This window comes from Oxyura jamaicensis, chromosome 1, assembly GCF_011077185.1.
Source record: "Oxyura jamaicensis isolate SHBP4307 breed ruddy duck chromosome 1, BPBGC_Ojam_1.0, whole genome shotgun sequence".
Taxonomy (NCBI): Eukaryota; Metazoa; Chordata; class Aves; order Anseriformes; family Anatidae; genus Oxyura; species Oxyura jamaicensis.
This window is the reverse complement of record NC_048893.1, coordinates 94,641,408-94,665,186: the sequence shown is the minus strand read 5'-3', so window position 1 is coordinate 94,665,186 and position 23,779 is coordinate 94,641,408. Positions and strand designations below refer to the sequence as shown.

The following is a 23,779-nucleotide window of genomic DNA, read 5'->3' as shown; positions in this document are numbered from 1 at the left end:
GTCCGGTATATAAGAGAACAATGAAGAAGCAGGTCTTGGTTGTGCCAATGATTAGCAAATACAGACTCTGTTTCCTCTGTATGCTGGAAGTCCAGCAGAGGCTGATTATGAACAGAAGTTGGTACCCTGACTGTTCAGTGCCTTGCATAAAATAGGCTGACTGTAGAGGAATACCTGCTGTTTGCAGCAGGAAGCACATAAAATTATTTCTGTATTCTTCCCAGTTTCACATTTTCTACAAATAAGTGAGTGCTGCAGAGATTCACAGTTAGCCATAATCTTTCTGTAACTAGGTCCAGACACACAAGATGGGACTTAAGTTATCTTGTGGATGCTGACCGTTTGGAGCCTTTCTTGCAAATGGATACTGGGACTGTTTCACTTTCTTAGAAAATTATTGCATATTCTCAAGATTGATTAGAATTTGGAGTACCTGTGTTGAAATGAGAACCACAGATCACTTCTTAGCTTTATTTCTGTGATAATTTAGAGTTTCTTACCATAGAATCATGTAGTTTAGAAAAGACCTCTAAGATCATTACGTCCAACCATAATCCTATTAATGCAGTAGATCAGGGGAATTTAAAAGGAAACTTTGCTGTTTCTAACTCATAGAGGCTTTCAGTGGAAGTTTAAACACTAAAAGATGCTGAAAGAAGAGTTACGTTATAGAGGTTTTGACACAGAGCACTTTGACTTGCATAATCCCCATGGACAAAGAGGGTCTCAGTTATTGTACCCCTGTAATTCAATCATATAAAACAACAGAACTATCTAAAATTCAAGATATATTATATTCTGAAAGTTTGAAAACTTAGCCAAAATGCCTTAAAGCACACTTGATATTTATCAGTAGCTTTTAAGGGAGAATATCTTTTGAAATAACAAAGAAATTGTGCAGTGCAGTTTTCTGAACATACTTATAAAAACAATCAAAAAAAAAAACGCGATAGGGTGAAGACTTGTGAAATAAAGCAGAAAGAATCATAGTTAAAAGCAGAATGTGGCATTTGCCATATGTATGAAATGGAAAAGGAACTTTTTTCCGCTCTTTTTTCAGTAGTAGGCTGAGGTCAAGGAAAGTCTATTCACAGATTGAAATGTGCCAATTGCATGGTGTGACAAAATGTGTATACTCCGTATCTAATGTACGGAATCAAGCACTTTGACACAAAATGCCTGGTATTGCCTGCCATTATATGGGCATGCAGTTTTCAGTTATTTGTTACCTGGTCTTCAGTACCTTCTGAATTCACAGCACCTATTGATGATGGACTTAGTAACTGGCTTTTCTTAATACATATTTACTGTAGATATGCACTATTTCAGACAGTTATAAGCAAATTGCAATTCTGGCTCCAATGAGCTTTTGCTTAGAGGAAAGTCTTGTCTTTTGTGTTGGTTCACCCTTTCACAAGCTCCTCAGGGTCCAGGGGTCTTTATCTTTAGTCTGAAACAGGAGCCTCAAGGGAGTTTACAGTACGTCAGCATCCTGCTGTCTTCACTGGGATGACAGTCTGCCAATGTGGCATAATTTATTGCTTTTATGTACTTGTTGTTACCCCCTGAAACTGTATTCATTGTGGCACAACCTTATCATTAAAGACCCATTGGTGAGCTGCTGAGAAGGTGCCTCTGGTGTCCTCCCATGTGTCCACACGTGCAAGATCTCTTGCCCTCACCCCATGCCTGTACTTCTTAATGCTGCATTTATGCTCTTTACCCATGGGTATAGTTGATTCTTTTTATGTAATTTAAGCAGCTGGCAGCCTCCTGTATATGTCAGAGCTGTTAATAACAGGTTGCACACCATGCATTTATGCAACTCTAAGGAAAACTACAGCAAATTAGGTAATAATCAACTAGTCACTAGACAATTGCTTTTGCAGCTAAATGAGCTACAAGAAAGCTCCAAACAAGTAAAGTCCAGACAAAGCCCGGTGAGCCAGCAGCACGTGCCATTGTTAGCTTCATATTAAGTCTGTGACCTGTTAGTAGCAAAGACAGTGCTGTGTTTAATGAGCAATAGTCACCCTATTACTGCTACAAATACTGTTGACCATAACTGGATGTAGGCTTATAGGACTGAGGAAGAATGTCCAGCTGAGTTAGACTGTTACCTGATTGAGACAAAAAAAGAAAAACACAGAAAAATGATGTCACAAATGAATGGTTCTGCATTTTTCTTTTCTCCTATGTAATGACAATCTGATGTGAAGTAATTCGGTAGAGAAGTGATTGCTTGCCTTGTCCAGAGAGAGAAGATTGTGACCACCTGTTAGCAGATTTTATGTATTCTTTTCATCTTTAGGTACAGAATATGTCCTGTATTCTTTTCTTGCCAGATAATTTTACTTAAATTCTATTTTTATTTCAGTTTGGTTTTACGTTCTACAGAGTAGAAGGAATGTAAAGCTTTTTTCTGAATCTGCAGGCTCCTGAAAGTTAATACTTTAATATGCTTTCACTGCAGTGGTTTAACATTTAATCCCAAATTGACAGCACAATAGTTCAATACTGTTGTTTTTGTTTGGTTTTGTTTGTATAAGCAATATATATCTAGCCAATGCTCTTAATTTCAAACTCTGAACTGCCTTCTTGAATGTGCAAAGCTGTTTCTTTTCAAGTTAGCAAAAGTAGCACCACGTATATAGTACTTGTTTTGTACTTCTTGCTGAAAAAAACAACACTGTTACTGAAAAATAAATAAATTACAGGGTAGAAAAGAAATTTAAGTTTCTGTTCATAACAATTTCTTTACGAATTTCTGTATGGGGAATATTTCTGTAGAATTCAGACTGAATTTGTTGTTCAGTATGGAATGTCACAATACAGTAAAGGTACTACTGAGTAACGTAGAAGCTTCAATACTTGTAAGAGTTGATTTAGACTGCTGAAATTCTGTATAGCTAAAACTATCGCCAGTATATACATACAGCGTTGTGCTTATTCATAGCTGATCTGAGCATATGGCTGATACTAATTTTTTGTGTGTGACAGACAAATGTACATAACTTAAGAAAACGGAGATATGGTATTTATTTTTAAACTCAGAATTCTGTACTGTTCAATATGAATAACTATATAATACCTTTCCTTTTTTTTTTTTTTTCTCCTAGTTACGGCAACCTCCTGTTAAACGTTTGAGGCTAAGAGGAGATTGGTCAGATACTGGACCAAGAGCAAGGCCTGAGAGTGAACGGGAGAGAGATGGTAATGTGTTTGCTGCTGGGAGCTGTCTTTGTCTTCTCTTTTGTTGTTGCCGTTTTTGTTTTGTTTTGTTTTGGTTGGTTGGTTGTTTTTCCAGTTTTTCTTAAGTATTCCTGAAATATGGAAATATTTCAGATAAAAACTATACACGTCTTAAGAATCAGCCAGGTCTTAAGAGTCTTTACGTATAAGTTAACAGAGAACTGCTGTTCTGTAGTGATTTTTAAAATTGTCTAAATTGAAAATCTTTTCTCCAGAAAAATTACATTGCTTCTGTTAAGTTGCTGTAGATCAAGGGGAGCTTGCTTCATTGTTGTTGGTTATGAGGCAAAACAAGTGCATATTTTCCTTTTTGTAGTTACGCTGCATCCGCAATCAAAGTTGCAAATGAAATGCTCTCTAGGGGACTGGAACTCAAAGCAATAGGTTTCTGATATTTTTTTTTTCTTTCACTTTTACAAAACACCTATATGTAGTGACAAAATTTTTATGCTCATATTTTCATGTTTGTAATGTATAATGTAACATAATCATATATGTTTGTAAATATATGAAACCTCAAGTAATTGTGTAATAAAGTGGATGGTTTAGTGTCAAAAAATGAGATACTGAAGCAGGGCAGAGGGTGCTTTATCACTGTTATGTCTAATAATGTGTTTCTATTTAGCTCAGGAAGGTTGTGGGGATACTAGTAATTCCCTTAAATTTCCCTCTGCTTATCACTTCCCTTTCTAGATCTTCTTTGTTGGCTTTCTCATCTTCTTGATTCCTTAAACTGGAACAGATGTGTCCAGCTGGGACAGATCAATGGTCCATGTAGACTAGGGTTCTGTATCCAACACTAACAATAGGTGATGCCATCTGGGGAGAGATTGCAAGCCTGACCTCTCACTTTAGTCTGACTTTGCTGCTCTGCCACTGTTTGCAGTTACTGGATTATAAACTTCAGAGGGTACATTCCTGTCTGTTCTGTTAGGATTTCCTTATGGTTTTATTGCCTGTGAATTTCAGTAGTCCCTTCTTGAACCTGTCCGTAGTATTTCCTATGACAAACAAAAATCCAGAATTTCACTGCTTACTGTTTAAATTATTACTTCTTTCCTGTCTTTTAAATTTATTTTCTGTTAGTTTTATCATGTGACCCCTTGTTCTAATATGACAGGAGTTGATTGTTAGCAGTTTTGCATTCTGCTCACTTAGTGCTTTCATGATTCCACAGACTCGTTTGTGTACCTCCTCATATTAGGGACGCTCAGGCTACCATTTTTGTTGTAGGTTTTTCCTATCAGAATTAATAGCAGCTTTGTCTCTGATCAAAATTACTCATTATATGAGTTCTTTTTTAGTTAAAACCCTAAGTGTCCATCTAGCTGTTATTTCCCCATGCTATCAAGTAAATCTTCCAGGGAGAAAATAAAGTGTAAGGACTCTTCCAGTACAGACACTGGCTAGATTTTCCTTTGTCACAACAAACTTTCAGAATCTTTACTGTGTGTTTCTTGATAGAATAGTGACTGATGTGTTCAGGAGAATACCTGTTTTGCGTTAGTTAGGCAGGCAGTGACCTGTGACTTATTTTTCTGTTAACTGTTCATTATCTCCCCCCTTCCCATCATTAGCCACCTTTTGCCTGTTTTCTTTGACTGTTGCATTCCATTTGTTGATTTAAGCTTTTGAGGCCAGAACTCTTCTACCTGGGGTATAGAGAGGGAGTAGGGGATCCCAGGGGAGGGTCAGACCCACAGTATGAAAATGAGGATAGATGTAGGCAGTTGAGTGAGAATGAGGGGCCTTGTTTCTTGGGGGTTAGGCTGGTGTTTTCCCTTCCCTTTTCCCTTCCCAACAACGTCTCTTAAACTCAACTGCGAAGGAAGTAATCTAAAAATAAGGTCTGGTGATAATATATTCAAGGTATATCCTAGCCGTGAAATTTATATGCAGCCCTGACAGATAACCAGTTGTTCCAGATACTTGGTCAGTCTGGCAGCTTTTACAACATCCATGTGGTTAGCAGAATTGATCTTTAGGAGAGGCATTTTCTCATTGTATGTGTTTTTCCTGAGTACGCTAAGGAGTCTTTCAATGTTAGCTTTAGTCTGCAGGGTATTAAAATATCTTTTGCATATGTGTTTTGGTAAGTAATTGTACTTCACAATGATTTCATTTCTTAAGGTCTTTGATTACAAAGCTTTTTTAAAAGTTGCATATTTCAAGAGAGGCTGAGGGACCAGCAGAAGTTATTATACAACAGTATAAATGGAATGGTCTGGTCCAGTGGAATCATTTTCTATTGGAAGCTGTCAGTGTGTTCAAGAAGATAAACAAACATTTTGTAGAATACAAAACACACTTAAAGATTCAAACTTTCCATTTCAGCCCTTTACAAACAGAATCCTCTTTCCTTGAAAAAAAATAAAAATAATAATAAAAAAAAACATATGTAATAAAATCAGAAATAAAATGAGAAGGAAATGCTTTGGGTTGTGTTAAAAGAAAATGCATGCAAAGATATTGCTGCTTAAGAGTCTTTCCAATCCAAATGTAAAAATTAAATACCGTATAAGAGCTCTGCTGTTTTACTAAATTGTGCTCATGAGGTAAAAGTAAATCACAAAGCAGCATTCTGGAAATGTTAAAAGTATCATGTCTTTTTTATGATAAAATTTGTTGTTTTATAATTAGTTGTAAAAAAAAAAAAAAAAGTAACAATCTGGGCTTTCTTATTTAACCAGCATTTAAGACTGAATGACATAAATTTTGCAATGTCGTGTTTACAAAAGTTATTTGTAGAGTAGAGAATAATTGAAAGCTTTAGGAGGTGGGTTTTTGATGTGTTTTTTTGTTTTGTTTGTTTGTTTTTTGTAATGCCATGCTCAGCTGGCAATTTTTGCTCTGTTGTACGGAGAAGTGGCATTGGTTCAGAGGATTACTAGTTATGTAATTAAGTAGTATGTCGTGCATTCTTTTTTTCAGTGGAGGAGGTAGTGGGGGGAGGACTGAATGGAAGAGAAGAATGCTTTTGTCAAACTTTAGCATTGCTATTTTTACAGGGGAGCAAAGTCCTAATGTCTCTCTAATGCAGAGGATGTCAGACATGCTGTCAAGATGGTTTGAAGAAGCTAGTGAAGTTGCACAAAGCAATCGGGGACGAGGAAGATCACGGTCCAGAGGTGATTTCCTTTTTCTCAAGAATAATAATTACAATAGGAAGTATAATTATGCTGAATGTAAAGGCCTTGAATATCAGTCTTTCTGAGGTGTAAACTAAATTTTTAGTGTATTCTGAAGAAATGAGTATGTCTAGATGCCGTGTGAATGATAGTGCAAAGGGGTCTTTTGATACAGAGAGTTTGCCTTTGAGCCTTTGCCTTTTGCTTTTTTTTTTTTTTTTTTTTTACATGAAGGTGGGACTAATCGGGCAGATGCTCCTGCTACTAATAACATGCCACATAGTACAGAATCAGAAACTGCAATGGAAGTAGATGGTTCTGAACAACTTCAGTCATCTTCATCTTCTACAATGTCAGCCCAAGCTCCTTCAACATCATCTTCAACAGGAAGTCCCCATTCAACTTCATTATTGTCTTCTCCTGATAATGAACAAAGGCCTTCTTTGGGGGCCTCAGCTCAACCTGTGCTCCATCAGTCTGGTGAGAAGTAATTCATCTTGTCACTGTTTATGAAAGACGCTTCCAATAAGAAAGAATTTTATTTTAGAGTATATTCGGAGTAATTGATCTAAATCTGTTTTTTTTTTCACATGCACATCTTTAGTGAGACTAGATATTTCATAGTTGCAAAGTGACTACAGCTTCAGTTTAAAGAAAAACGTCAACTGTGTTCATTTGTCTGAAGAAAGGGATAAGCATTATTGTCCTTTGAAATAGAAATATTAAAAAAAAAAAGCTTTATTACTTTATTTTTTCCTTACTTAATTGTTCTCTTCCTGAAGTATAATTAACGTCATGCCATCTTCAACTGTGATTTGGCTGTAGCAGTGTCAGTGCAATGAACAGCAGAATCTATGCCTGTATCTGGATAGACAGGACTCACTTTACATGAGATTCCATTATTGGTTGATAATTTGTACTACATATTGCTTTTTAAGTTTTTCAATCTTGAAGAAGCTAATCTGTTTTAAATACAGACTTATGTTCTTCTGGTGGGGTGAGAGGGTGGGGGAAGAAAATATATTTCTCTGTCAATGTCAGAAACTTATTTGAGCAGAAGTAAAAGAGCACCTTATGCTTTGACCTGCCTTTTTGCATCTCCATGCAGGAAAAAATGCCACAGCCATTAGAGTTGCATAAGATTTTTTAATTATTGTTTCTTTTACTTTTTTTAAAGTGAGTTTCTAGACTTCACAGATGTGGGAGAAAGGCTGATGTGAACACCTAGAGGCCCAAATCTGATTATTTTAAAATCACCCTTTTTTTGGTGTAAATTCACCTTTTATCTTATACCAATTTTGTTGGGGAAATAACATGCCAAGTTGTTGTAATTAGAAAAGATGTCTGAAAGCATCTTCAGGCCCTAAATAGATGCAGTGGAATGCATATAGCAGAGTGTGGGATTTCACAGAAAAAAGTTTGCCTTTCAGTGTACTGTGGCTGCTGCAGCCAAAATCTCTGAGACAGTTGAGAGAAATTACTAGGTATGTGGTATTTGAAAGGTGGGGAAGCTAAACACATCAGTTGAAATTCATTAAATGAGTTATTCTTTCAAACCTTGCAGTTATTCTGATACTTTTTATTTAAAGAAAATAAACAGTGAGGAGAAGCATAACAATACAAACAGTCCAGATACTATTTCCATAAGTGAATGCTAGAAAACATGTTTAGTAGCAGAGGCTTTTAGTCACCTATGCTTTTTATTACTGTTTGTGACAGCTTGCTGCAATATCAAGCTTTTCACAACACACAATTAGGAGTCTGCTCTAATTCATTGTAACCCAGTTCAGCAGCCACTATCTTTGGAACAGAGGAATAGCCACCAAAGACCATGCACACCATTACCAAGGGTTCAGTTTGATCCATTTAGTTGTGTTTCTTTTTTTTTTTTTTTTTTTTTTTAAGTAGTTGGTATATTTTGGAGCATTGACCAGCATTGAGTATGTCCCACATTAAAAGTAATTACTTCCAGACACATCATTGAAAATTTGTGGGCTGCATAATGATAATGCACTAAATAGCATTTCTGGAATTACTCATTTTCTATCCTGCCTTTTTAAGAATGCATGCCACCTTTACCATGTATTTTCTTCTTTGTCTCAAAATGTCTGAATTTCTAAGTAAAAGTTTATTGTGCTAGCATGCAGCTGAAATTTTTATTGTTCAATTCAGTTCTTCTGTAGAGCACTTCCTCTTTCCCACTGTTACTTTAGACTTAAGACTCTCCTTGTATTCAGGTTCGGAAGGGGTAGTGGTAGTAGTGGTTGTTTTGCTTTGTTGACAGACAGTGGAAACCTTCTAGTTTAATCTAGTATAATGTATGATAGGTTCTTTGACTACACCTACACTGGGTGTCAGATGGGATGCTGCTGCTTAAAAAAAAAAAAAGAAAAAAGTCCCTATGTTTGGTATTCCTTATCACCATATGCAGATTTTAGTTAGGATCAAGTATCATCTTCAAGTATTCTACGGGACTCCTGCAGGAGTAAATTTAATACTACTAGGTATTAAATTTAAATTAAATTAAACATGCCAAAGTAAGCATTTTACAATGCTTTAAAAAAACACTTATGTTGTAGAAGTCTTCTTGGGATAACATGGACAAATTCAGAGAGAGGGGAAGTTCTTGGGTAGAGTAGCAGTAATGGAGTTAATGAATGGATGGGCTTGAATGTAGATTTTCCTTTTGCAATGTTTGTGTACTTACATAACCTATGATGGTGCTCAGTCATGAGAGTTTCTTTTCTTGCAGCCTCCAGTTTATGAATGTGAAAACGCTGAACTCTGTATCAAGAACAGGATTTCCCCGAGTTTGTGTAGCTGCATTTAGATTTGAATAAAACCTGCTGCTTTTGAGGGTGACAGGACAGGGAAAGTGATGACAGGCATATTAGTTTAAATATAGTGGGGTTGAGTAAGAAGATCAGATAGAGGTGTGTTGTAAAAGATGGATGACCGGAGAAGCAGTCTGCAAAATGGAAAAAGAAAAGTGAAAGGCTTTCAGCCATCATTTTTCTTTAAGTGGTGGCAGATACAAGCTTGAATGTCATAGCAAAGTGAGGAATATGTTTTAGGGTAATGACTTTTTTAGAATTGTGGCGTACCATGGAACAGGCTTACAAACAGCTTTTCCTAACTCATTTCTACAGATTTCTGTACTGAATAGAGATGCTTATAGTAAGCCTCTGTTTAAAATAGCAATATCTTTACACATATAATTCAAATATTGTTAGTGTGGTCTTCCAGAAAATATACCATGTGATAAGCATTTGAGCTTCTGCATGTGCATTACTTCATCCCTTAATGTGGTGGTGGTAGTGGTTGTTGTTTTTAAGAAAAAAAGAAGTACGTATTCAAAAAACAGTCAGAGCTCCAATCAGTGCTGGATCTTGTTGGGAAAAGTCTCTTTATAAGAATGTATATTCTAGAGGAATACAGTTGAAGCGTTTGAATAAGTTGCAAATAATCAGCAAGATCGTTGAGGCACATCTCAGTAGCCTGCTCTTGTCAGTACATTTGAATAATTTTTTTTTTTTTTCTGTAATGAGATGGTGTGATTGCTGGAGACTTTCATGCTTGTCATGAAGGTAAAACATAATTTAATGTCTTCCTGATATAAGGTAGATTTGCTTATAAATTTTGAATGGGAAAGGGGCAATAGCTGCTGTTTTGTTTTGTTTCCTTTCAGTTTCTCTTTCCTCGCTCCATTTGCTGGCAAAATAAACGTTTGCTTAGAGATTCTGAAATGTGTTAAAAGATGCTGCAATTAAACTTATTCCAGATAATAGTTATATGTTTACATTTTGAATTGTAGTTCTTATTAAGACTTAAATTGTACCTGTCTCTGGAGTGAGTGGAGATGAATCAGCAGCAAATACTGAAAACTGCAATTTGAGACACAATTGATACTTCCATAAAAGCATTTTCTACTCTTTTTTAAAAATAAAAAATAAATCCATAAACATTCACATCACATGAAAATTATTCATAGCAAATTTCTTTCATACTATATTCCTCTTAGGAATGGTATCTTTTTCCTTCTTGTTATACGATATCAACCATAAACTGGCAGGTTGTATTTTCCAGAAGTGGTATTATGGTGTAGACATTAAAGCTTAAGACTGGAGGGTATTAGCCAGTGCCTGCCACTAAATTGCTGAATGATTGGATTATAGCTTTGTGTTTGTTTCTTTTTGTGAAACAAAAATTTAAATTTGCTTGCTTCATTGAGTGAACGAGGGTCACAGAATATGTGAAAAGCTTAGTTTTTGCTTGGGTGAAAGGTGATATGCCAATGTAATGCTCTTTAGTACTTGAAGATTTCATAGTGCTGATATTTTTCTTTGCAGATTTCCTCATGTCTATAAAGCACTCCAGGGTGTCCTTGATAAAAATGCTTTCAGGGTAGATCTGGGCTACCAGTTTGTAGCAAAACTAGCTAGAGTACTCAATGTGAATATATGAGTCTGAATCAGCTTCTTGACCCTCCTTTATTATAGGTGGGAGTAGTTAGCAGCGGTTCAGTTCAATGTTGTGCTTCAGCTATTGCTAATAACGAGACAGTCTGTACTGTATGAACAGAAGCACTTGCTGTACAGTGCTTGTGTAAGTGGAGGGAATCTGCAAAGAGCATAGAAAGAATGAAAAATGACTTAGACACCTGTTTTATAGTAGTTTGCAAAATAAATACTGATAATCAGACAGTAGACTGGTCCATGCCAAAATGCTATAACTTAGAAATGAATAAAAACAATGATAAACACATTGAAGCCCCTAAAGATAGATCTGCAAGAATAGTATGTTAAGAGAATAACACTAAGAAATCTTTATGATCCAATAAATTGATTTATCTGGTGGATCAATTAACAGTGCTTCCAAACTCCGAATCCTCACCCATTGGGAACGTCTGAGATAAATATGAGTTCATGGTAAAATGTATTTTTTTCACTAGATGCTGTTCTGTCACCTCTTTCCATAATCCACACTTTATTTTTTTCACAGGTTGGTTTTGATGAAAATTATATATATTTTTTTCACATCAGAAAGCCATCACATTGATTTTGAAAATCTACCTGTATACCACAGCTGCATAATTTTCCACTACAAATGCTCTGATTTGTTGTGTGTGCTAGGGACCTGAGAATGCATACTTCTGCCATTTGCTTTGTTTTGTATCAGTCAGGATCTTTTATTTTTCCTTTGTATCAGTCAGGATCTTTTATTTTTCCTTTTCTTTCTATCTTGTCTTGTTTTCCTCATAATTATTTGATAAATGTTTTAAGTGTTATAGATGGGGAGGGGTGCATTGTATGACATGAATTTTGAACTTTCTGAACTTTAAAGCCCTATGATTTGTGCATTTAAGAAGAAAAGAGCAATTAAAATATTTAATTTTATCATTTTTAGATGTCAGTAGACTGATTTGTAAAGTTTTTATCACTTTAATTACACTTAGTACCTGTTGCTTTTCTCTTTGGTCAGTCCCTTGTTCCACCCCTGCTTCTGTATATTGTATGTTTGATGCTTCTTTCTTTTACATACTTTTTTTTTTTCTTCTTCCATTTGTCAGAGTTAATGGGACCTGAGTTAGCTATAATCCGTAGGGGTCTACAGCGGCTGAGGCTTAAGAAGGAACAACAGAGACAGCGAGAGCTAGCTGAGGGTTCAGCACCACAGTCCTCCTCTGATCAGTCATCCTCTAAGGGCTCCTCACAGGACCCTCAGACATCAGGTTGTCATTTGTCAAGGTTTCTTAAGCAGCTAACGTAGTTATAGTTTGTGCTGCTATTGTTTGCTGAGATGCTTCACTTCCAGAACAAGACAGCTAATGCATTTGCTGCTCGTCTTACTTTGCATGTGGTGGTGTTTATCATCACATGGTTAGGAAAATAGTAATAATAACAGATTTCATTTATCTAACATGTTTGGATTATATAGTTCAATGATAATATATGGAGAAAGTTTCCTGGGTGCACATGATCAAGTACGTGCAATGTTTGTTAGAGCAGCTAACCAAGAAATTGCTATGTCCTGAATAGGACAATCTATTTACACACTTGTTACTGAATTGCAGTTAATAGTATCTGGTAGTAACATTTAATATGGCTTTGATTTAGCATGTGTTCTAAGTCAAGGTAACAATTCAGTAAAACAGAAGTTTGACACTCTTAAATGCTATGTTTTTACAGTAAATATAGTGGAAAGTACTTGTATTAAGCCTAAGTCCCCAAATGTGCTTTGTTTTCCTTTCAACATTCTTGTCTTAGATTAAACTTGATTATAAGAAAGCTTTGGAGATTTTTGTAATAAAACGTATTTGAGAAAGTTCTAAGTTGGAACAGAAGCATGTTTATGAATAAAGAGTTAAACCTAAGACAGAAACTTGAGGCACTTTGTCATGGCACTATGTAGAAATGAATAGGTAGCATGCTGTAAGTGTGAAAAATCAGTATATTTAGTGTTAAAGTAAATATAAGGGCAACATACCTAGCAGCTTTTTTCTGAGGATAAATTTTGTGGTAGTTGGGGTAAGGCTAAACTGCTTGTAAGGACTGACATACATTCACAGCTTAGCTTGCTGTGGTTTAATATATTCATTTATCTGGAGCCTTGCAGAACAATTTGATATAAAAGTGGCTAGTGTTCTAGTTACAACATGTAGTTACTGAACTTTGAAACTTTGAATTATTTCCCACAGAAGGAAGTTTTACAGAGTTTTCAGATTGTTTGAAAACCATGAATCCTGGAGGGCTGTCATGTTGATTATAGGTGCCTGTTTACTTGCAGGAAGAGAACAAGAAAACTGATGTTGGCAGTGTTTTTGTAGGTGGCATCAGTTTCCTGGCAGGAAAAGCTAATATAATAATAATCGAATCTGAAATTAGAAACCTACCAATCTTATTCTAGCAAACTGAACATCAGAATTTATTAACTCAAAGATATGTACTGATAGAGGTAAAACCTCTGCAGTCAGTGGATCTTGATCTCCAATTTTCATTTTGGATTGACTTTTTAAATAAATAGTTTCCCATTGTAAAATTGAAATTAAGGTGGAAAAAAAGTTAGGTTATAACCGTATCTGTAGAATGTTCAGCTGGAATTAAATCTGTGGATATTTTACTGCCTATCTGAAGTATGCACAAGTCTGAGTATCACTTGATACCGTCTTGCCCATCTTTCTTTATGCTCCTTCAAGGATGCACAGTAATTGTTGCTCCTGGTTGTTGCTTGTTGCATGCTGTAGAATCCCTTCTGACACAAACTTGAAGCTTCAAGTTAAGTGATTTTTTTGAGTAGAGGAGTCAGAGATGTATTGTAGTTAGTTTGGATCCTACCTCTGGCTCTTTAAGTTGATTTGCAGTGTCCTTTGAATGTTGAGGTAATTAATGGGAAGGTCTGATGGTTTTGTTTAGTATCACTGAGGAGCAAAAGAGCACATACACAGACTTGAATGAAACTAGTACTCAAATATTTATGTCATTCTTCATGTGACAATGAATTTGCAAATTTAACCACTTTACTTATTAAATGATTGCCTTGAAAAGTAGATGTAACAGAATTACTGAATATCCTAAGTTGGAAGACTGTCCCAGTGCCCGACCGCCCTCTGGGTGCAGAACCTTTCCCTAACCCCCAGCCTGACCCTCCCCTGTCCCAGCTCCATGCCATTCCCTCGGGTCCTGTCGCTGTCCCCAGAGAGCAGAGCTCAGCGCCTGCCCCTCCCTTGTGAGGAGGCTGCAGGTTGCCAGGAGACCTCCCCTCAGCCTCCTCTGTGCTGAGCTGAACAGATTAAGTGACTTCAGCTGCTCCTCATACAGCTTGCCCTCCAGACCCTTCACCATCTTTTTACTAGTTGTAAATTTTCAAACAAATTACACCCTAAAATGCATCTGCCACCATATGAAATGAAGTCGTAGGTTTCATTTGGCCCAGGGCTGCAAATTCTCAGTCTCTACCTTGGTATAATTTATACTTGCTATGTTCTTGGGAAGTCAGTGTAAGACTAAAGTCATTTCTTCTGCCCTGTATTTTCATTCTCAGTCCTTGTCTTTGCAATTACAGCAGCTCAGATATCATAGCCATAGACATGGGGAGAAAAACACTTCAGTCATGTAAGAAATTAACAGTAGAAAATGTCAGTAGAAAATGTCAAGTGCTGAAAGCTCTTACTGGCTTAATAGAAAAGGTTGCCATGATATTAGACTGTATGTAATTCAGTTTCCTTCTAGCCTAAGGACTTGTAGTGGTTACATGAAGATCTGTAAACTTGCTGTAATAGTCAGCCCTCAATATTGAAAGGAGTAGTAGAGTATGCTATTTAGAGGAGTGTGAGAAGTATGTTCAAAAGCTTATGATGCTGTTGGATACAAAGATGAGTTAACTAAGTAATGATTCACAGCGGGCTGATTTGACACTGGAGAATATACTTCATCCTCAGATGGCAAAGAGACTATGTTTCAGTGGTTACTACTTTGCATGAAGTATTGTATAAACTTGGCAGGGTTTCAGAAGCTAATTATGCTGTGTGTGTCAGGTCTGTTTTGTCTTCAAGCCTTTTCTTAGCTGTTGAACAGATGTAGACTTTTTTGGTAGCCACTTTATTTAAGAGGGAACTACAATAAATTTTTTATTTTATATTTTCTCCAGTAAAGTCTAGACTTGGCTTTCATTTTTTGTGGCATTTCAAAACATCTACATCCTACATAGAATTTAAACAACTGTATATGTGCTATATGCAAACGACAAAGAAATTAAACCTTTATAACCTGTAGTTATTGCTCCTCTGCCACATGCTGATATGCCACGTATATATCACCATTAGCAAGTAATGGGTCATAAACTGAAGCAAGGCGCTGAAGAGGTCTTTGTTTCTCATGTTGAGAACTTCAAGTGAATAAAGTACAATATGAGAAGTTACAGAAATATGGACCTGAAGTAAAAGAAAGAGTTGGTGTTACAAGTTAATGTGTACAGGACATATTTCTGTAGCTGTGTAGTGTGCATGTAATTTACATTATCTGAGTAATAAAAATGCAGCTTTTATTACTAGATTCTTTGCAATTTTTAAATGCAAAAGTATCGAAATGCATCTATTCTAGGCTCAAAATATGTAACGAAGAATTTAGTCATCGCAAAAGCAGTTATTAATGATTATTAAGGCAAGCATTTAATTTCTTGGATTAATGTCCAATTTACTGGATTAATTCCACTAAAATTGTAAGAAGATAACAAAATAATAGTGAAATGTGGGAGACTTAAGCCTATATTGTTTCATTTTTACTGAATGACTGAACGATGCACATGGCAAAACATACCTTCTGTTTACTTACTGTTTCATAACTGTAAATCAATACAATTTGGAAGTACTGGTAAGGGTAGTAAATGTAATTTCTTATGCTTATAATTAAACTATGTTTATTTAGTCACATTTATTCTATTTCTGTTGGCCTAAATTAAAGAGCTGATGAGATTAGCCTTTCCAGCCAAGTAAAATGATAGGCGGCATGATATGCCTCTGAAACAGGACATATAAGCATTTGGAAAGAATTGGACTGTAAGAACAGGGCTCAACTGAGAATCACTGTCTTCTGTGATTTAGTCTTCTCAGCTTGCTATACAAGACCTCCTTTGCCTTTAGCACTTCACTAGAAGTTAATCCCAGCCAGGGGCTCATAGCTGTGAATGTGATTCAACTGAGTCTACCCTTGGGAGATGCATACGAATTCCTGTGCTGAGTCAGCTGGAATAGAAGCAGATCATCGTATGACACGGTGCATCTTTACACCAGCTCTTTGCCTCATGTTTACATTCTAAAAAGTGGGCTACTACTCCATTGAAAATGCTCTCCTATAAACACTTCCCTTCTAAATTAGAAATTACGTTTAAAGTACACTTCAGTTTTGGAGAGGGAAATATATTAATGTTACAGGTCTCATACTTAAGAGCTAAGCCCCATCTAAATCTGGAGGACAAATTCTGTGGTCTGGCTTAGGTTTCTTTGGTGCAAGGCGTGGGTATGGCTGAACAAAGATGAAGACAAAATTAAGGCCAATTTCTATTCCCTAATTATGGAAGTAGTGTATGAGCCCAGCTACCAAAACAAGCCAGCTTCCAAAACACATGAAACGTTCCTTAGACTCCCTTGGTCTTCACTCCTCCTCCCCTCCCACACAATGCTAGGTATTAGTGTAATGAAGAAACAAGCTGTGATTCTTGCACTGGTAGCTGGGAATGAAGTGTCATTTGAGGATGTATCTTTAAATTAGCTTTGTTAATTTAGCAGGTTATATGTCTATTCTACAAAATGGGTCATGCTGTTGATTCTGGCCCAAACCTCAAACTGGCCTCCTGTAGGAGAGAAATTATTATTTAATTGCTTTCCCTATATAGATTTTAAATTAATGTTAAAATTATTTCAGCATGCTGTGATTTTTTTGCACAGTATGGATGTATTTATAATACAGGATATTAAAGCCATTTAGCTTAGCATGAATTTGTTTATAACAGAATATAAACAAATGGAACCCAGATATGGTAGCCTAGCCAGTATTATGTTTGAAATACTGCACTAAGTTACGTACATCGGCCCATTTTACAGCAATATGGAAGTAAGATCTGGTCTTCGGAGATGACAAGGAAAATACACTTCACTGACTAAACTTAGTATCTGTCATTTGTTTGCACAATGAATGAAGTGCTGGTGATGGTTATTAACTGGTAGTATCCAGTGAGGAAACGCATTTAGCTGCTGCTTTTTTTCTCCATTTTTTTTTTTTTTTTCTGTGATTAAGTGAGAATTTTTATAAGACTGGTTGACATGGTACTGTGTTAAACTCATGAAAACACTTTCAGTCATCAGATGCTACATAGGTATAGCATCTAAGAATGCTATTGAATTGAACTGTCATCTGAGTGGGATCTATTTTGGTGCTTAATGTTACAAAAACAGTTTATATACTGTTATATCTGCAAATCCTCTCATCTTTTACATTTTATATTCCTAGGTATAAATATTGAAGATACTGGTATGCCATGAGTATTTTATGTTGAAGTATAAATACTCTGAAAGTTACATTTAGCACATGGTTTGAAGTACTAGAGTCATTTAATACATTGAAAGCTGGTAAAGGCTCTGAAGTTATAACTCTTCAGTGTTCTTTGTGACATTTTAGAAATCTGAACATGGCAAAAGCCTTGGTAACGGACAAGCATTTTCAATATCAATGTTGGCAAGCTTCAGGCTGTTGTTCAGTGATTACCTAAAGAAATATGTAGTGATTTGAAACAAGTGGCTTTGCTTCTGTCATGCCTAGATAATGCAATATGGCTGGCTGCTCATAAAACAAACCCAAAGCTTCCTTATGTTGCTGCTTTTTATTTTTTATTTTAAACTAACGTGTGATCGTGACATTGCTGTGCAGTTCTCTGCTGCTTATGTTTTAAGTTGAAATCTCATTTTTGTTTCAGATTCTCCTTCTTCTGTGGTTAACAAACAGCTTGGATCCATGTCACTTGATGAGCAACAGGGTGCGTGACAGGAAATGCGCTATACCCAGCCATAGTTGATTGCAATGCTTCTTTTTTAAAATTGCCTTTCATGATGATAAACAGTCCAAAATGCTGTTCATCTGCATAAAGTAGCATTCTGTAAGCAGATCTGCTGGAAACTCATTAATTATTTAATTCTCAATACCAGTATCAGAGTAAGGTTAATTGTTGTTTTCAAAAGCCATCCTATGCTCAATTCTAAATGCATTTGATGTAGGTACAATAAATGCCTTATGCAGTATACAGACATACAGATTTTTTTTGATGTAAAGCAAAATTAATTCTTTAAGCAGTCTTTTTCTGGATGGTTCTTCTTGGATCAGAGTGCAACTGTCAACATTAAAGTAACTTGTAATCATATAATGCTGAAGTAGTTTATTTTATGCAAGAGATATATGCAGCATTGTTGTACTTGCATGGTTTGAGCAGCTGTAGCACTCACATGCATCTTACCTTTGTAATTCTTTGTCCTGTGCCCCTTCTGCTAGACAAGTACTACTGTTTCTCTGTAGATTTCTCATGGGCTGGTGGTAGAAAGCAAGCTCGTGAGTTTTCCCTAGGCCCATTATTCATCAGTCTTTAAACTTGTGAGCAGTGAACTAGGCCAAAGGACACCCTTTTCCAGCTGAACCAACATAATCTTTGGAGAATATTTATGCCTGAATAATTAATAAATGATAGAGGGTACTTTAAAAATAGATTTCCATACACTCTACATTATGTTTACTTCCATATGAAAGCCTCAGTAGAGCTTTAGTATCTCAAATATCAAAAAAGAGCTGGCTGTTTCCTCTTGTTTCATGTTCTAAACTAGAATGCTGTTTTGAAGTCCCATTTCTGAAAGATACTCTGGCAACTGTTGAGAAATGGTTAATTTTAGGATGCCAGAACACTGGGGAAAAATCAAGCTGTGCTTTATATTGACATAATAAGTTCATGTTGTGGAACTACATTTTGTGATGAAATAGCCTTACATCTAACTATATACATTTGCTAATTATTCATGGTTTAATAGTCAACACCACTATTCAGGTTCAGCTGGAGAACATTTTTATTATGAGTGACCAAGTTCTGCTCTCTTTTATGAACTCAGAATAAAGCATTATTTGATGGTAGTAGAATAAGCTAGAGTTAACATACATAGTCTACATGCTTATTGGAGTTTTTACAACAACAAAAAAAAATGGAAAATTAGTTATTGATAAAATAGTTTGTTGTTTTTTTTTTGAGGTTGAGAATTAAACCCATATGACAACAAAAATAAAAGCAGAAGTTTTGGTCCCAGAAATCAGTTCCCAGGTCTGCCTTTTTTCTTAATTTGGAACTGAATTAGCTGGTTTTCTGTTGGACCAGTCTCTGTCATTGTCATATAAGTTTTATAACCATTTCTGGGTTTAAAGATCTGTTGATACTTACTACAAAAATATATTTATAATGCCATTTTTTCTTGACATTCCAGCAGAAGCTGTAAGTTCTTCCCATCTGTACAAAATAGGTTTTGAATGGATTGTAATGATCAACGCTGGAGGTTTTGTTTGACTGTTATTGTAATAATGAAGGGTGACTCTAAGAGTTGTTCCAGTGCTAAGGCAATACTATGTCTTCTAGGAACTTCCTGAATTGATATGAGTAGAGGGAACCTGAAGGCAAAGTGCTAGCTTGGTAACTTTGAAGTGCAAATGAGTAAATGCATTCCATACCAACTTAATGCTTCTTCCTACGTACACAGAAGCCATATTGAGCAGTGATATTTCTAGGTATTTACATGTTAGTTCTCATCAACACGACGGTGTGATGTCCATGCCAGATTGTTCAGTGCCACTTGACAGATATGTGAGCTGGCTCTGAACAAGCAGGTGTGTCAACTACAGCACAGTTAATTCTTCATAAACAGATCTTTGTACCTTAAGTCCTGGAAACTGTTGACATGTGTTGTGTCCCAGCTGATTGGCTCTGCCTCAGTCACACAAATAACTTGGACACTGGTATGCCTACAAAGTTTTCCAGATCTACAGTGAGCTCTGCAGGTATAAGCTGAAGAATTTTGGAACTGTGCCTCTTGCATGGCACAGCATGTTTCTGTACTGCTTCATTCTGTAAAGCACACTACAAAATATGGGAATCAACCAGAGAAATTGTATGCCTTCAGAATGTACAAAGCTGATTGTCTTATGAGGAGATCGTGATTAGTGCTGGATGGGAATTATTTTGAAAGTTTTTAATAAAAAGTCATCTGTGTTCTTCATGTGTGTTTATTAATATATCAGTGAAGAGGCCAGCATTTGAGGTGTGGGAAACAGGCTTAAAGTTCCTTATAATGTTAGTTTAACTAGATAATACAGTCTGGAAACCTGTCGTTATGCTCTTAACAGTTCATAGGTAAGAATCCAAATCTTTGTGAAGGTCTTGCACAGGTTAATTTTCTAAGAGAAAAAAGCATGAGGCGTTGCCTTCAGTTTTTATTTTTCATAAGGTTATGAATGAAATCTGGTCTTCAGTTGTAAGGGTTGACATTAAAAAGTACATTCCTCATACAGGAACCTTGATAATAGACTGTTTCTTGGGAGTATGTCTTCTGTGACAGGACTGAATATGAAATAAGACCAAGTTGTTGATAGTATCTTTAAAGTATAATGTATTTTGGCTGTAAAATTGAAGTGAAGTTTCAAGGTATTTTTGAGGAATATGAAATAGAGTTTAGTAAGGTGTTGACATGCTATAGCTTTCTGTTGGACAAGTTTTTACTTTACTAGGATTTGTAAATAGATTAATAGTTTTAGGAATAGCTGTCCCCTAAATCACAGAAGCTGTGCAACTTTTCTTCTTCCTTTCCCTGTTAGGCTCTCAATGTGAAATAGATCTGGTCTGATGAGATTAAGCTTTTAAAAGAGAACGTTGCTTTCCTCTGATCTGTTCAGTCTTTGGCAGTCACTCTGTGCTTGAAAACAGAGTTCACAACTTCTGGATTTTTATGTGGCTTTTCTAAAAGGTTGTTCAATTTTGCATTAGGCAAAGCTTATTAGCCTTTTCCACATAGGCACCTATTCAGCTTCCCATTAGCAGTGAGCTTAGTATAAATTAGTTGAACTACACAACTAATTCTCTGCAGTTTATTATCAGATTCTCGTCTGATCTTTTAAAGTTTCGTGTTCTTATTAGTGTAAATTTCGTGTCCTAAAGACAGATTAAAGAAGAAACTGACCCAATCCAAATCATAGCTCATTTTTGTAGGTACAAGAAAAATGATTACACAGTATGGTTCAACAGCTGTCTTTCTCCAGGAATTTATAAAAGTCATTTCTCAGTTTGCTTATATGCTTACAGAAATAACTAAGAGGGCAATTCTTCCAATATTTTGGGTCTGAATAAATACAGGCATTGCTTCCATAGTAAGTCAGAAGACTTCAGCATCCTGCTTTAGTTTTTTTAAGACAGGATTTTAAGACAGTAAAGCACTCTTATGAGCTCTTATAAAGCTCAGATCGTATCATCTTATAACACAAGACAAGCCTTCAGTTAGATTCATTATAGTTTAATGATCAGTTACTTTGGTAATATTAACTTCAGTAATATTAACTAGTTTTGTGATGAAGCAAATCTTGCATAGTAGCATCAGGTTACAGCATGGTCATTGATGTCTGTCTTGGACTATTCAAGGTGGTAAATTGTCTGTTTTTTAATTATCTTATTTCTGATTTAAAGATGTGTTGTCCCTCTACCTGTGACAAAGAAGATAAACAGTCCCTCAACTATGTTATCTTTTACTCTAATAGTGTCCAGCTACTGATAACATATGCAGTATCCTGGAACAATCAGTATCCCTACTTGTTTAGGAAGGGATGCCAAAATATCAATGCTCTTTCACATAAAAGATTCTCTTCAGAATAGAAATACGTATTTAAAGTTCTTCAGAGCACTGATTACTGCTCTGACACTTTGAGTGGATTTCTCTCTTGTCAGCAGTTCACAAATGAGCATTAATGGTTAGGTTAAATTCTTGTGTGTTATTTTATGGTTCCTACAACTTATTATTATTATTTTTTAAATAAACATTCTGTGGCAATATTGTAGCCATTGCTGTTCTGCATGGGGAATTTGTATGCTTGTGCTTATTCAGCGTTAGCTTTTAGTTGTTGTCTACCCAAAGGTGATCTGAAGTTTTTACTTTAAGTGCCAGTCTGCTGACAGTACTGCAGGTATACTTTTAGTCAAATTTCTATACTCTATAAAACAAAGAAAATTTGATACGCTTTTGTCCAAGGAGTCTTGAAATAAGAAGCTCAGTGTTTGTGCAAAGAGAAACTATGTAGATTACTTTCAGGTCATTTGAGTGGTGCCTAATACTAAACAAACTTCTATCATCTGAATTTTGAGAGATTGGCACCTCTGTAGTGAGGCTTGGTCTAATGGGACTTTACATTAACTTTATAGTATTGACCATGGCCAGCTTAAGCAGTAATGGAAATTGCACCATGCATGTAGTTAGTGTGACTATGGATTTTCTTCAAGGTCCATGTTATTTAGCACTTCTGTTTTGAAGGTGTCCACTGAACAGTCCTCAAAACTATATTCAATGGTTTTCAATGTGATTGACTTCTTTTGCTTTTGGATGTCATCAGTGTTTTGTTTTGCAAGTACTCCACTACTGCTTAGAGTTATTGTAGTGTGATATAATATAGCTCTTCATCTTTCTTCATGTGTATTTACATGAGGCAGAAAGGATTCAACACCATTTGTAAAGCACTTTACGTTCTTATTAAGATACTTGATAGAAAAGAGATCTGCTCATAAAGGATCGTATTGTGTGTATACATACCTAGTTGACAATTTCATTTACCTGCATGTTGAAGGGCAGCATTTTCTTTGTTGGCTCTTGTAAATACAAATAATTTTAGGCTATTTGTAAAGCATTGCAAAGTATAAATTTGGTGTGCTTACTTTGAAACTTCTTAACTTTTTGCTTGGGCTGTAACCAATCTTAAATAGATGTTGTACATGTTGCTACCATATTTGACCTTTTATAAGATAATTAAATTAATTTTCAGAAATATAACATCTTTATGTACATTGCTGTTGCTCATCCAAACTTTATCAACCCCGTATTTACAGAGAGCGACAAGCCACGAACGGGAACAGGTGAACCAGTTTTAAGTTTGCACTACAGTACAGAAGGAACAACTACGAGCACAATAAAACTGGACTTCACTGATGAGTGGTAAGACATAATTTTGCTTTTGACTTGTTAATGACAACTATATTTCACTGACACTGATCTAGCATCGACACAAATATTTTTTCCATATGATACATGTATGTTTTCTAGTAGGTATATATGTAATTTGAAATGGCTGGAGTCTTTAGCACATATAGAATATAAAAGACAGACGTACTTCAATGTGGAATTTATGCAAGAGTTCATGATATTTTGCTATAGGTTTCCCACTATGTTAGCATTAAAAAGACTTATCTATTGTCATCAAAACTGAGAATCATTTTAGAATTCACTGATCTGGTTAAAGCAAGGTAGTATGGTGATGGAAATGTGGTCCAGAAGTTAGCAATTAAGTTTTGATTCTCTGCTTTACCAGACTTCTTATATAGTATTCAGCAAGTAAGTGTTTCTGTGGCACAGTTCCTGAGTTGTAAAACAATGGAGTTATTATTTCTGTGACTGAGGAGTGTTGGTGCATTCATCAAGTTAATTCATATATTTAAAATATCAAATTTGTGGACTGCAAAGATATTACAGTGATGGCATCCTTTTTAGATAATAAAGAAACCCATACTGTCTAACTGGCCTGACTTACTTGTTTTTTTTTATGGATGTCGACCATTAGAACATCTCAGTACCT

The 23,779-nt window shown here is 35.8% G+C and overlaps 1 protein-coding gene across 7 annotated transcripts in view; it reads left to right on the top strand.

Moving 5' to 3' along the window:
* Window positions 1–23,779, top strand: part of DCAF6 (DDB1 and CUL4 associated factor 6) — an 81,718-nt gene that overhangs the window by 31,171 nt on the left and 26,768 nt on the right. For 3 of the 7 annotated variants that reach the window (XM_035315215.1, XM_035315216.1, XM_035315217.1), the window contains exons 8-13: window positions 3,120–3,213; window positions 6,261–6,380; window positions 6,615–6,860; window positions 11,950–12,111; window positions 17,847–17,906; window positions 23,037–23,142. In XM_035315215.1, coding sequence (XP_035171106.1) covers window positions 3,120–3,213; window positions 6,261–6,380; window positions 6,615–6,860; window positions 11,950–12,111; window positions 17,847–17,906; window positions 23,037–23,142 — 788 coding nt within the window. The remainder of the gene's footprint in view (window positions 1–3,119; window positions 3,214–6,260; window positions 6,381–6,614; window positions 6,861–11,949; window positions 12,112–17,846; window positions 17,907–23,036; window positions 23,143–23,779) is intronic. The other 4 variants (XM_035315219.1, XM_035315221.1, XM_035315218.1 and 1 more) reach the window with 3 other exon arrangements.